At 37.1% G+C, this 13,130-nt stretch overlaps 1 protein-coding gene across 1 annotated transcript in view; it reads left to right on the top strand.

The window, feature by feature from the left end:
- Positions 1–13,130, top strand: part of LOC150083254 (insulin-like peptide receptor) — a 503,669-nt gene that overhangs the window by 224,427 nt on the left and 266,112 nt on the right. The window contains exon 12 of the mRNA XM_090378451.1: positions 10,645–10,867. Coding sequence (XP_090234577.1) covers positions 10,645–10,867 — 223 coding nt within the window. The remainder of the gene's footprint in view (positions 1–10,644; positions 10,868–13,130) is intronic.

Here is a 13,130-nt window from a genome sequence, read left to right as displayed (position 1 = left end):
TGCCGCCTAGTGGTTTCTTTATCTGCAGATTCTTATTGCATGAAGAATCACTACTGATAATCAGATCAAGAGTATTACTCCCTCTAGTTTCCTCCCGAACATGCTGATGTAGAAAACAATCATCCAATACATCCACCAAAGCCTTGCTAGTGTGAGTGACCAACCCACAAATTCCAGTCAATATCTGGTAAATTAAAATCCCCCATTATAAGACTCTCTGATTTACTGGCCCACTCTATTTCCCTGTACAGTTTCTTATTATACTCATCAGAGTCATTAGGCCTATAGCACACTCCTACTCTCAATTTTGATCTCCCAATGCTTATGTCACACCAAACTGACTCGACACCGCACTGTCCAGTGATGCCGACTCTGACTAGCTTCACTTCCTTGGATTTTATGTGTTTCTTAACTAATAGCATAACCCCTCCTCCCTTCCTATCCTTTCTATACACATTGTACTCCCCAAATTCCAGTTCTGCATTCCTTATATCTGTGTGACACCACGTCTCTGATATCCCAACAATATCTGCCTTCGATGTTTTGAGCAATACCTCAAATTCATCAAATTCCTAGCATTGGTGTACACACAAGTATACATGCACCTGTTCCTACTCTTAGCTACCCTAACACAACCCATGTGTTTACTTGTACTGCAATGACTCCCAGCAATCTCTGAAGTACCCTGCATCTTGTTTTCCAGGCTGCTGCTGGTTCCAATAGAAGCAGTGCAAGAATCACTTCCACCTCTGCCAGTGGCTACTGTTAATCTATTAGTCCTTGTATTCCCCCAATCTAGCAGTTTTCCGACCCACCTAACACTGCCTCGACAGCATCAGCAAATATTCTTGCACCCTTTCTGTTTAAGTGTATCCCATCCCTGTAGAAGCAGTCTCTCCTGTTAACAAGTACAGACTAGGCTGAAATAAAGCTACCCCTTGAGCCTTGCACAATCTTTCCATTTCCGAATTGATCGACAAGGCTCTCATCTTACACTCCCTCCTATCGTGTCTGAGCAGAATTGCAGACACTTTCAAATTCAACCCTAATTCACGGCTTTTTTTCAACAGTGACCTGTACTTGTTAAGTAATTCCGCTGTTTACAGGTGGAGGAAGCTGGATGCTGTTTACAGTTGGAGGAAGTTGTTCTGTGATGGAATTTACTTTGATGGCAAAATGGGCATTACCTCACTTGTGCTAATAGCTTAAGCCCTTATTCCACTTGCCCTAAAAGGATATGCTCTATGTCCCATTTGTCCTATTCTAACATTTCCATTGTGTGTATGTAACTGTATTCTATTTTTTTCAGAGTAATAAAAATATAAAAATGGACTTCAAAAACATAATGAAAAAAATAAACAAAAATCACAAAATAAAAAAATGATTGTTTTGATAATAAACAATTTATTTTTCTTTATGTATAAATGTTTTTATATCAAATAAAGAAATAAACACAAGTTTAAAATACAAATGCAGATTATTAAGTGGAAGTATAACCATCATTTAATATAATCATTTAGTGGAAGAAAGTAACCATCTGCTTGCACAGAAGTGTGTAAATTTACGTCCTCATTTTGCTATCTGCTGTTAATTTCTTATTATTGCCCTCATATTTATGGTTTTTATGAGGTGGAAGATTTCCAGCATTTACTAATCCTAGATTCTCCTAAAGTTAGCTTGCTGTTTTTTTAAATGGGTAATCATCTTTTTTTTTTTATTTTTTTTTTTTATGTAAACCCCAAACACGAGAAGTATTAGAACCTATAGTATTTTGTACCATGCTTGGGTTGGAAGTTGAGAAGACGAAAGAAGATATTTGTTGATATTGAACTTGAACTTCTGTAGACTGTAATTTTCTGGAAATATGTATGAAGGAAGGTTGTTCCAGAAAACGGCAATCGAATGAATAAACAAGGAAGATGAAAAGTTCGTTCTGTGAGTTTGAAGTTGGACAGTAAATGGATGTTGGCTGGTGGCTGCATGTGTTCGGGCTGTTTTGAAGGAGAGAGCAGGAATTATAGAAGCCAATTCAGAAGAACAGTGCCCATGGAAATATCTGCAGAGAGGCATGCAGCAGAAAAAGTACGTCTATGAGACAGCGAGTGGAGAGACTCTGTTAGAGATGAATCATTAATTAACCTAACTGCCCTCTTCTGAATGGAATCAAGAAGCCTGAGAGAGGTTCTGGGGGCACCACCCCAAATGTGGGAATAATATTCCATGGTAGGACGGATTAGCGATTTATACAGAGTGAGCAACTGTTTGGAAGAAAAGTAATGCCGAGAGTGAAAGAGAAAACCAAGTGTTTTAGATGCAGAGGAAGCAATATTTCTAATGTGCTTGCTTTTTGTGAGATATAAGACAAGACTGAGTTTTAGAAGGAATGAAATCAACTAAGTTGTCTTTGCCCCACTGGAAAATTACCTGAAGATCAGCATTTAAGGAATTGGTAGCAGATTTTCGAGACGTTGAAGCTGATTGAGCAGGGCAAGGTTTCTCAAAATGGAAAGTGGAATGCAATGTGCTATCATCGGCAAAACTATTGATAGGGTTTCTAGTCAATGGAAGAAGGTCATTAATATACAAGAGGAAAAGAGTGTGGGAAAGAACTGAACCCAGAGAGCCATCTACTGTCACCCTCAGTGAGCGATCAGAGAGAAAATTGGATAACCAATTACAAAAAACTGTTGGCAAACCATAAGATGGAAGATTGTTAAGAAGACCTTTATGCCAAACACAATCGAAAGCCTTTGAGATGTCAAGAGCAACTACTTGTGTTTCACCGAACCTTTCCATTGAATTAGTCCATAAATGGGTAACGTAAGCCAGAATATCACCAGTGGATTGACACTGGCGATCGTTGATCGAACGGAAGGTTTCTAGGTAGTTTAAGAGTTGACGGTTAATTGATTTCTCCATTACTTTAGAAAGAGTATGTGTAATTGCAATGGGGCGATAATTGAGTGAGAGGGATCTGTCACCCTTTTTAGGAACTGGCTGGATATGAACATATTTCCAAGTAGAAGGAAAAACACCTTTGGAATAAGAAAGTGAAAAAAGGCGGCAAAGAATAGGAGTAAGTTCAGGAGCACAGGTTTTGGGAACAAGTGGAGAAATACCATCGGGATCTGGAGCTTTCTTAGCATCAAGATTCATCAAAATCATTCTTTCTGACATCCTTTTGATGGAAGACCACAGGAGGCATTGAATGGAGCGTGTTGGGAATGGTGGGAGGTGTTTTACCAAGATCATTAATACATGAGTTGGAAGAAAAATGGGATGCTAGCAGGCCAGCTTTATCCTTGGCTGAAGTGACAACAGAACTATCTGGTTTGGACAGAGGTGGGAGCAGAGATGGGCAAAAGTTGCGGCCAATAGGTTTGGCAAGAGACCAGAATGCTTGGCTACCATTAGGGCAAGAAGCAAGTTTTCTACTCTTAGCCTGTTCAAACTCTAGTTTGGACTGATTAATAATTGCTTTACAATTGTTGTGAGCTTTGTTGTAGGCAGAAAATTAAACTGAAGAATTAGAAACAAGCCAATTACGATATGCAATGTTCTTCTCTTGAACAGCCTTAGCACATTTATTGGAAAACCAAGGTTTAGATAAAGGACGAGATTTTAAAGTCGAGTGTGGGATAAAGGATTCCATTCCTGCAAGAATAATTTCACTGATACGATCTGAGCAAACGTTGACATCAGCAGTTTTGAAACAGTAATCTGACCAAGGAAAAGAAGAAAAGAAATCTCGCAGGTCATCCCATTTTGCATTCTTGTAATGCCAAACAACACGAGGTTGGGAATAGCCATGAGATAAAGGCTCCATTGGAGAAGAGACAATCACCAAGTCTGATGTGCCTTAAGGACCTCTGACTTCAACCGTGTACTTAAAGGGTTGTTTGTGAGAAACAGATCAAGCATGTTGGCTGTATGATTAGGATTGTCTGGTATTCTTGTAGGTAAATGAACAATCTGTGCAAAGTCATTAGTAATTGCAAAAGCCTCAGCATCTCAACCAGCTGGGTCGGTGTGACTAGAAAACGGAAGCCAGCTGGAGTTGTGAACATTAAAATCACGAAGGAAAATTACCTCACTGTTAGGAAAGTTAGACTGGAGAAAGTCAAGTTGCAAAGAGAGGAAGTCACAGAGCTCCAAGTGATTAGTGGAGTTGGGAGAATGTTATTAGAGACAACAGGTGAATTTGACACAATGCGGTAGAGATATTTTAAGCCAGAGAACATCAAAGAGAGGAGATTCCAAATTACCAAGTGTCTGATAGGGAATATCAGAATGGACATATGCACAAGTACCTTTGGCCTTTGAGGCGAAAGGAATCATACAGCAAATAATTTGGGCATCTGAAATGAGCAGTAGTTGAATCAACCGATAACTGAGATTCTGTCAGAAAAAGTACATGGGGTTTAGCACACTGCAAGTGGAAATGGACACTGTTGAGCTTAGAACTGAGTCCATGTATATTTGTGAAATGAATTAGGAAGTGTATCTTCCATATATTAACATGATAGTGCCCCATGGATTTATTTAATGCATAATGCTATCCTTCCACATGATTTATTGTCCAAGGACAAAAATTAACATAATGTTTCCACAATGATGGCGGAAAGTGTGAGCAGTAGGTCCAATCCAATTTGTTTCAAAGTATTTTATAAGCTCTTCACACTTTTCATATGAAGGATGTTCTGGTGGTGGACATTCTCAAATGATTCCTTCCCAAGTTTCTTCTAGTTCTTCATCTAAAGAAACAAATGCCAATCCCACCATTGACTTCACTAACTTTCTGACAATCTGTTCCTCAATGTATGCCAATTGTAATCCTAAATGTTGTACTTTCTGCCAAATTGCTTGACTGAAAACAATGTCATGCTGATGTTTGGCTACTATTTGAACAAATTTTAAATTTGTTCAAATAGTAGCCAAACTATTTTAATGGGGGGCATTACCTTACTTGCTCATCTACCTCCTATAAAGGGTTATTAGAGTAAAAGGGATTGCAGGTATGCAATTATATATCTGTTTAGGGCAACTGACAGTAACACACCAACCACTGGGATATGATTAGGGCAGGTTCACCATTATGGCAAGCATTCATTAGGGCATATGTGATTATGGCAAATCACCATTAGAGAAAGTGACCATTAGTGCTTTTGAGATTAGAGCAAGTGAGGCTATACCAGCAAAAAGTGTAAACTTGAAATGGTTACTTGCACTACTCTCTTCTCTCAGAAAAAGGGAAGGCTGATTGGATAAAAAGTTTTTAATAAAAATTGGGAGGTGACCTCTAAGACCATGGCCTATCATAGACCTTTTCCATATCAAAAAACACTGACACCAGATGTTCTCATTTTAGGAAACCATTCCGAATGGATTTTTCCAGTCTAATTAGATGGTCCTGTTTTTTTGGAAGCGTGCTGTACTGCGTGCTGTAGAGAAGGTCATTTGATTCTAAAAACCATATAAGATGAGCATTAACCATTCTCTCTGGGATTTTGCACAAACAGCTAGTCAGAGCAGTAGGTCAATATTTGATATGAATTTTAGGATCTTTATCTGGCTTAGCAAAAGCAAGAACAGTTACCTTGCACCAGACATCTGGAAACTGTTCTTCAATAAAGATTCTGATATATAGAAAGAGCAGGTGATCCATAGATTTTTAAGAAAGGTGCTTAATGATTGAAAGGCCTGTTGTATGGATAAAGGCTCTTTGAGTGCCTGTTTTTCATTTTTATGTTTAAGGACCAGGAACTCTGAGGGTAAGGATGATACTGCAGAGACGTTAAGTTTCCCCAAGAGCATTAGCTATTGCAGTTGGCTCTGCAATAGTACACCCATTATATCCTAGGCTTAATGACAGGTGAGATGTATATTTTCCCTTCATTTGCCACATTTTATTTCCAAACTACCTTAGAGCTGGTGGACGGCATAATAGATTATATGAAATGGATCCGCGATTCCTTTTGACTCTGATAGCAGATGTAGTGGCAGGTGTACTTTTGAAGGCTATTAGATTGGCCATGATAGCATATTGTCAGAATATCTCCCAAGCATTGTTTTGTGCCTTTTTTGCTGCTATGCATTCAAGGTCTCTCTGGAAGATGTTACCCCCAGAAGCCAAATAAATGGAACAGACTGTTAATAAAAACCCAACCATAAAGCAAATTGCTACCACCTTCTAAATTACTGTAAAACAGTACAGAATGGAATGGGTCCAGCTGCACACAAGGATGGCAACCCCTCTATGGGCAGGGCCATCTCCAGTTCTGTTCTTACATGTGAAAGTAGTATTATGAAAGGAAGGATTTTCATTTGCCTTCAGATATGTCTCCTGCAAGCAAAAGCAAACTGGCTCTTGCTTTTGCAGGAAGGCTTTGATGTTGTCAGTATTTTGCTGGAATTCACAACAATTTGACTGTTGGAATTTAGCCATTATTTTGGCTTGGTGGGTCCATAGGTGGCTTCCAAAGTGCCTAAAGTTTACTTTTCTCAGTCTTGAATTCATCTCTTTTGGTGAAGTTTGGATGCTGTCCTGTGTTCGTTTCTTCCTTCACCTTGACATCCATTTTTTCTAGAGAATGGAGGATTCAGGCTTCTTATTCTTTTCTCCAGCAATATCTTTTTGTTGAAGCATTAGGGGGGCACAGTTATAGGAGTGGCAGCTGACTGATCCTTCTGTTTGGGTTTTTGTGAGCTTAAAAGGTAGCATGTGATGGGTTGCTGTTGTATTTGGGTTTTTTTGGCACAAGGACTCTTGGGCCATATTGTGCCTGTTGATGATTTACTTATCACTAATTTCACATGTTATTATGATCAGAGACTATTGTACAAATTTATGTGTTTCAAATAGTTAAACAGTGCTTCAAAAGCTGTATCATTGCCAAGAATATGTGATATAGTTAAGGGTTTCTGCAAGTTGGATAGGGAGCTAAATCTGGATTTTCGGATAGTTGAATGTTGGGGACATTCAATGAGAATATGCTTTATTGTTAGCTGCAAATGGCAAAGGAAACATTGAGGAGGATTCTCTCCCACAAGCAAAAAAAGATGCGTTCTATGGGAATCACTGATGTTAAGTCTTGTCAGAATGACTTCTTGTGCCTGCTTCCCCTGAAACTAGATGCCCACAGCTGTGACTCTTTTTTTTTTTTTTGTTTTTTATCTGCAGCAGTTCATTATTGATTTGAGTTTGCCAGAGTTGGGACCATCATTTCCTACATGTTGTTTTAATAATGTATTTGTAGTCAGTGTAGACTTTGTGCACTTTCACAACCTTCTGGTTGTGAAAGTGCACAGTGTCAGAATGTTTAGCAGCTTCATCTGCACGTTCATTACCTGAGATGCCGACATGACCAGGGATCCAGCAGAAGGTAACCTTCTGTTTGGCTGTTTGATAGTAACATAATTTAGATCGAATCTGTTTAAAAATGGGATGGGGAGGAAATTAGTTTGAATGGCAGTTGTTGCACTTAAGGAGACTGTATATATATCGAAGATTGTTTGATATAGTGGTTGTTTATGTTATCTAGAGCTAGTTTTATTGCGAACAATTCTGTGGTATAGATACTGCATTCAGTAGGAAGAGACACACTTACTGAGAAGGTGGAAGATATTGCTGCAGCACCTACAGCTGAATCTGTTTAGAAGCTGTTAGTATAGATATGTACTTTGAGCTTTCCAGTCAATGTGCTTTGTGCAGCTGCTGAAAGCTGGTGTTTCCTAGGGAAGATTTTCTCCATCTTATAAAGAAATTGTCACAAAGAGGTGGGAAATGAGTCCAGGGAAGTTCAGGAGTTGCAATATCTTGGAAGATATTCTGGAAATTAATGTCCCAACTGAGCATGAGCTCTTCCAATCGAAGCCCTGAAGCCCTTCAGTGCGATTTTCATTAGGTTTATTGTGGTATAGCATGGCATATTGAGGGTCAAACAGATACTGCCAGTTGGGGTAGGATGGAATACTCTTTAATCTTTGCTGCATATTTACACAATAGAGATTTTCTCCTGGGATATAGATGGGGGGTCCATTTGCCTCAATATACAGGCTGTGGACCAAAGATGTTCTGAAGGCTCCCACAGCTATCCTAAGGGCACTGTGCTGGGTGGCGTTCAGATGTAATAGAAGACTTTTCCTAGCAGAGTCATACACAAGTGATCCATAATCCAAGTGCAATCTTATTAAAGTTCTGTAGAGATGTAGGAGGCAGCTTCTATCAGCACCCCAGTACATAGCAGGGACAGCTCTTAGGATGCTCAGTTTTTAAGGCAAGTCATCCGAAGATAAACTTTATAAGTAGCCAAAATGAAGTGTATTATTCTTGATTTTTTTTTTAAACTTTATTTTTCTCAATTTTTTTTCCTTGCTTCCATAGTTCACATGTTTTTCAGAAAGCTGAGTGATCTCCCTTACAATTTGGGCAATGTGGAGTGGTAGCACTCCAACCTGATTAAATGTGCTCCTTTGATCCACAATTAAGACATATTGCTTCATCTCGTCATGCAGTTCGGAAATGTCCATATTTTTGGCACGTAGCACCTGATTGGGTTTGGGATATAAGAACAGACACAGTAATGGAGATAGCCTGCTTTGACAGATGTTGGTAGGATGGGAGAGCTAAAAGTGAAGATTATGCTCCTTGTCAAAACAATAATACTGTTTTTATAGGTCATGATTCTCCTGGCTTGGTCGACTCTTTGTTCATGTAGCTCTTTGATGATTTCCTCCTCTGATACATTTAATAAGTCCCAATTTGCTATTACTCCCTTTGAGGAGTTTAGGGTGGCATGGGGAGTAACTTTTATTGGTTGTCCACCAAAAGTAGTCAGCTTTAATAACTTTGCAGAATTCTGGGATTTCATGGTCTCTACCAGAAGATCCCCAAGACTGAAGTCACTGTACTGATTTTAGTGAATCTATGGCAGACTCAATGCATTTCTACACAAGGAATGGGGATATTTTACTCAGAGGCTGGTCTAATAGAAAGTGCAGTATGAGGTATGCTGGTATCTCCTCTTGAGGGTTTGTTTTCAACCTCTTGGGTTGAGAAAAGTCAAAACTGATTGACCTATTTAGGAGAGCCTGCCACCTTTCCAAATCCTTCTGGATAAAGAAGGGTGACATTTTTCCTAAGGGCTTCTCACTAGTAGAATGAATTATCAGGAATCGAGGTGTTGGACCTGATGTTTCTTAAGTTCTTTGTCTCTTTCCTGAAGTGATTATATCTGGATCAACATCTAATTTTTCTGATAGGGACCATGTTGGGGCCCCAGAAGAAATAATTTTATCAGGATTCATAGTTTTTTAATGCACTGAGTTTTTTGATTATAAGGTCATTTGCTGACAGGTCTAAAGGGAGTTTTAATTACAAAAATTAATTAAAATCTTTTTTTAATATAAAAAATGGATTTTTCAGTTGTGTCCACAACGGGATTGAAAATAAAGGTGGCTTAAAAAAAGGAACAGTTTTGGATTTTTTTTTTTTTTTTGCTGATTTTTCAAATGCATGTATGTGCATAGGGCCAAAGTGACCCATGCATATAGAGGAAAAATTGTCCTTCACACAACTGCTTAGGGGTTAAAAGTCTAAAGCATTATAATAAGTTTTGGAACTATTTGGTTCTATAAAATCAGACAAAAGGTAGCTTCAGTTATTGACCCTGTGATGGGCAGTGAATAAATATAACAAATCTAAATGGGCAGCCAAGTGCTGTTAGGAAGAAATAAAACCCCTGTTGATAACAGTATGCACTAATCAAGTAGAAAAATGGGATACTATTTCAACAGATAGCTTGAGAAATAACACTCATGCTGCATTCTGAATTTTTGTCTATACTGCCAGTGGACTGTGTCGCCCGCCCTCCTGTAACAGTGACAGAACTTGGGCTTAAGCTCTTTAGAAATGTTATTCACAAGTTTGCTGAAGTAACTGAGATCATTTTTAATCAATTAGTATCAACCAGTAGGTGAATCTATTACTCATTAAAAACTCAAAAGCACTGTTATAACTTATTTTGGAAATTCAGAACACAGCCTGAACATTATTTCTCCAACTATTTCAATACCTGCATTGAAATAGTACCCTACTTCTTTACTTGATTAATGCATTGGCCTACACTGCCTACCAGTAGGGGTTTTATTATCATTTAATGAAACATGTTTTCAATTAGAAGGTTTTCTTTTGAACACCACTTGGCTGCTCGTTTTGGTTCAATACATTTATGGCCTGCTTGGCACAAAGGCATTAATTCAGGCAATCTGTTGTATGATGATGGAACTGAATAATACTCTAACTGGTCACAACAGTACCTTCAAGATTTTAATAAATAATAGACTCACCTACAGAGTAATACTATTCAATTAAATGTAATATTAGTTACTTTAATATTAATACTTTAGGTTGCCATGGGAAAAACAATCATATCTAAAGAGTCTAAGCCCAAGCTCTGTCACTATCATAGAAGGAGCAACTTGCTCCCCCATCATTAAAACAGAAATTCATAATACAATGTGAGCATAATCTCTCAAACTATTTGAATACCTGTGTTGAATAGTACTTAACTTCTTTACTTGATTATTTAAAATTTTTATGAAAACAAGAAAATTAATAATTAAATTCCCATTTTTATCTTTCAGCACTCAGATTGATAGACTACAAAAAGATTTCTGAAGAGGAAACTAGTTCTCCAAGGCATATGTTGTTAATTAATAGTACTACATCTTCAGGACCAATGAATGATAAAAATGGAGAGTGTTGTCCTTGTACAAAACAGAAGTCCCAGCTTCACGAAGAAGAAGAAGATGCAGAGTTCCAAATACATTTTGAGAATTTTTTACATAATAATGTCTATGTTAAAAAGTAGGTATTGGTTTTAATCTTTAGGAAAAGTATTTTTCAGATTATGTCAGATCTAGTCATTAGTGATGTAAAAATCCTTAAAAAAAAAAACAAAAAAAAAACCCTTCAATAAAATTGAAGGTAATATTGGCAGGTAGTGATCACACAGTTGTTAGTTAAGAGATAAAGAAAGATGTTGCAGTAGTTAAAGGCACAAGTTTTGATTCCAAGAAAGGAGAATATGACAGTTTAAAATGCTAATTAGCATCTGTCAGTTGGGCAGATTGTAGAGGGAGAGTGAATACAAAATAATTATGGAATATGTTTAAAGCAATAATCATAAAATGCATATATACTATTAAGAAAATACAGAATGAGAAGAATGCTGAGATGGATGAATACTGATTAGTGTAATTGAGCAGAAAAAGATAGCATGGTACTGATTGATGAAAAGTATTGAAGCCTACAACAGCTACAAGTTTTCTTGTAACAGTACCACAGAAAAGTTGGAACAACCAAGGCTGATTGTGAGAAAGTACTGACTAAGAGGATAAAAAAACAGGGACAAGGAGTTTTTTGCATATGTGAATATATACAAAAAAACTGAAGAAAACAAAATCAGATCAGACCTTTATGTAATGAGTGTGGGAAAGTCTTAGATAACCCAGTTGATGATGAAAGGAATAGGTACTTCACATGCATCTTTACTGATGAAAGACCTTTCATGGTGACAAGAAGCTGTACGAGTGACGTTGAGATCTATGAAATTAACAATTTCAAAATTACAGATTTGTTTATTAGAAAAACTTTCATGCCTAAAAGCAAGTAAGTTGCTTTTCAGTTGATGGCATTTACCCAGTAATTTTGAGGGAGGTAGGCAGAGAGTGCATTGAACCTCTGAGGTTAATTATGAGGATATCAATAGACTTGAAAGTGATTCCGTTAGATTAGAGAAGCATCAACATGTCACTATTATATAAAGGCGGTTGTAATAATGAAATCAGTAACTATGGACTGGTTAGTCTGACTTCAGTGGTAGGAAAAATTTTGAAGGCAACGATTAAGAGCACAATCGAGTGACATTTAGATAGAAATGACATTCAGAAGGATACATAAGATGGTTTTGTTAAGGGAAAATCATGTTTAACTAACCTGATTAGTTATTTTTATACAGTTACTCATGAGCTAGATGTAGGGAATAATATCAGCATAGTTTATTTGGATTTCAGCAAGGCATATGACTCAGTCCATTGGCATTACTGGCAAGATTTTAAGATGAATTACAGGGTTGCCAGAGGGTTGTGGTTAATTGATATCCCTCAGATTGGTGTGATGTCAGAAGTGGAGTCCCCCAAGGATTGGTTCTTGGACTACTGTTGTTTCTAATTTTTATAAACTAAATTTATGTTGTTTCAAAATCCTTTAAATGTTTCACTGTTTAGAGGATTCCAGACTTCAGGGCCATAAATTCAGTTTACATTGTAAGAGATTTAGACTGGATTGTGGGAAGTTTTCCTTTAGCCAGCAGGTTGTTGATTCCTGGAACAAGTTGCTTCTGCAGATAGTTGAGGATGACAGTTGAAGAAATTGAAAGGTGAATTGGATAGTTATGTACATGAAGTGGGAAGCACATAATTAGTTTGTTTTTTTATCTACATTTTACATATCTCCTTTTTTTGTTTATACTTTCCTTTATATTTTTATATTTTTGATTTATTTATTATTATTTTATTCTTTTGTTATTATTGATCATTATTATTATTCTTTTTCATTTAATTTTATTATTATTATTTATTATTTTTTTTTTTTTTTGCTGATGCAACAAAAGTCTGTGGTTTTCTTACACTATATGGCTAAAACTAATAAAATTTTGTTTAAATTCTATGATAGTTATTATATATTTGTAGCCATTTCAAGTAGTGGAATGGTTCATCAGAATTTCCAGCAGTTGTGTGTGTGTGTGTGTATGTGTGTGAGAGAGAGAGAGAGAGAGAGAGAGAGAGAGAGAGAGAGAGAGAGAGAGAGAGAGAGATCTAAACGGGTAACTTTTCAGATTTTAGAATGTTGGCAACAGTCAATAAGAAAATGCTTATACTTAACTGTTAATTAAGTTTGATGATAGAAGGTGCATTCAAGTAGGTTTTCTCCAATAATAAAAACATGTTAGTTAATGTATGCATTTAGGCATATTAGCAAATAGTAATAATTTACAATTTAGAGCAAAAAAAAAAAAAAAAAAATGATGAGCAAACTGCAATAAATTTGATGCACAAACTGCAAACAT

The sequence above is a fragment of the Mastigoproctus giganteus genome, chromosome 7, assembly GCF_048544385.1.
Source record: "Mastigoproctus giganteus isolate SK-2022 chromosome 7, ASM4854438v1, whole genome shotgun sequence".
In the NCBI taxonomy this organism is placed as follows: domain Eukaryota; kingdom Metazoa; phylum Arthropoda; class Arachnida; order Uropygi; family Thelyphonidae; genus Mastigoproctus; species Mastigoproctus giganteus.
This window is presented reverse-complemented; position numbering and strand designations above follow the sequence as displayed.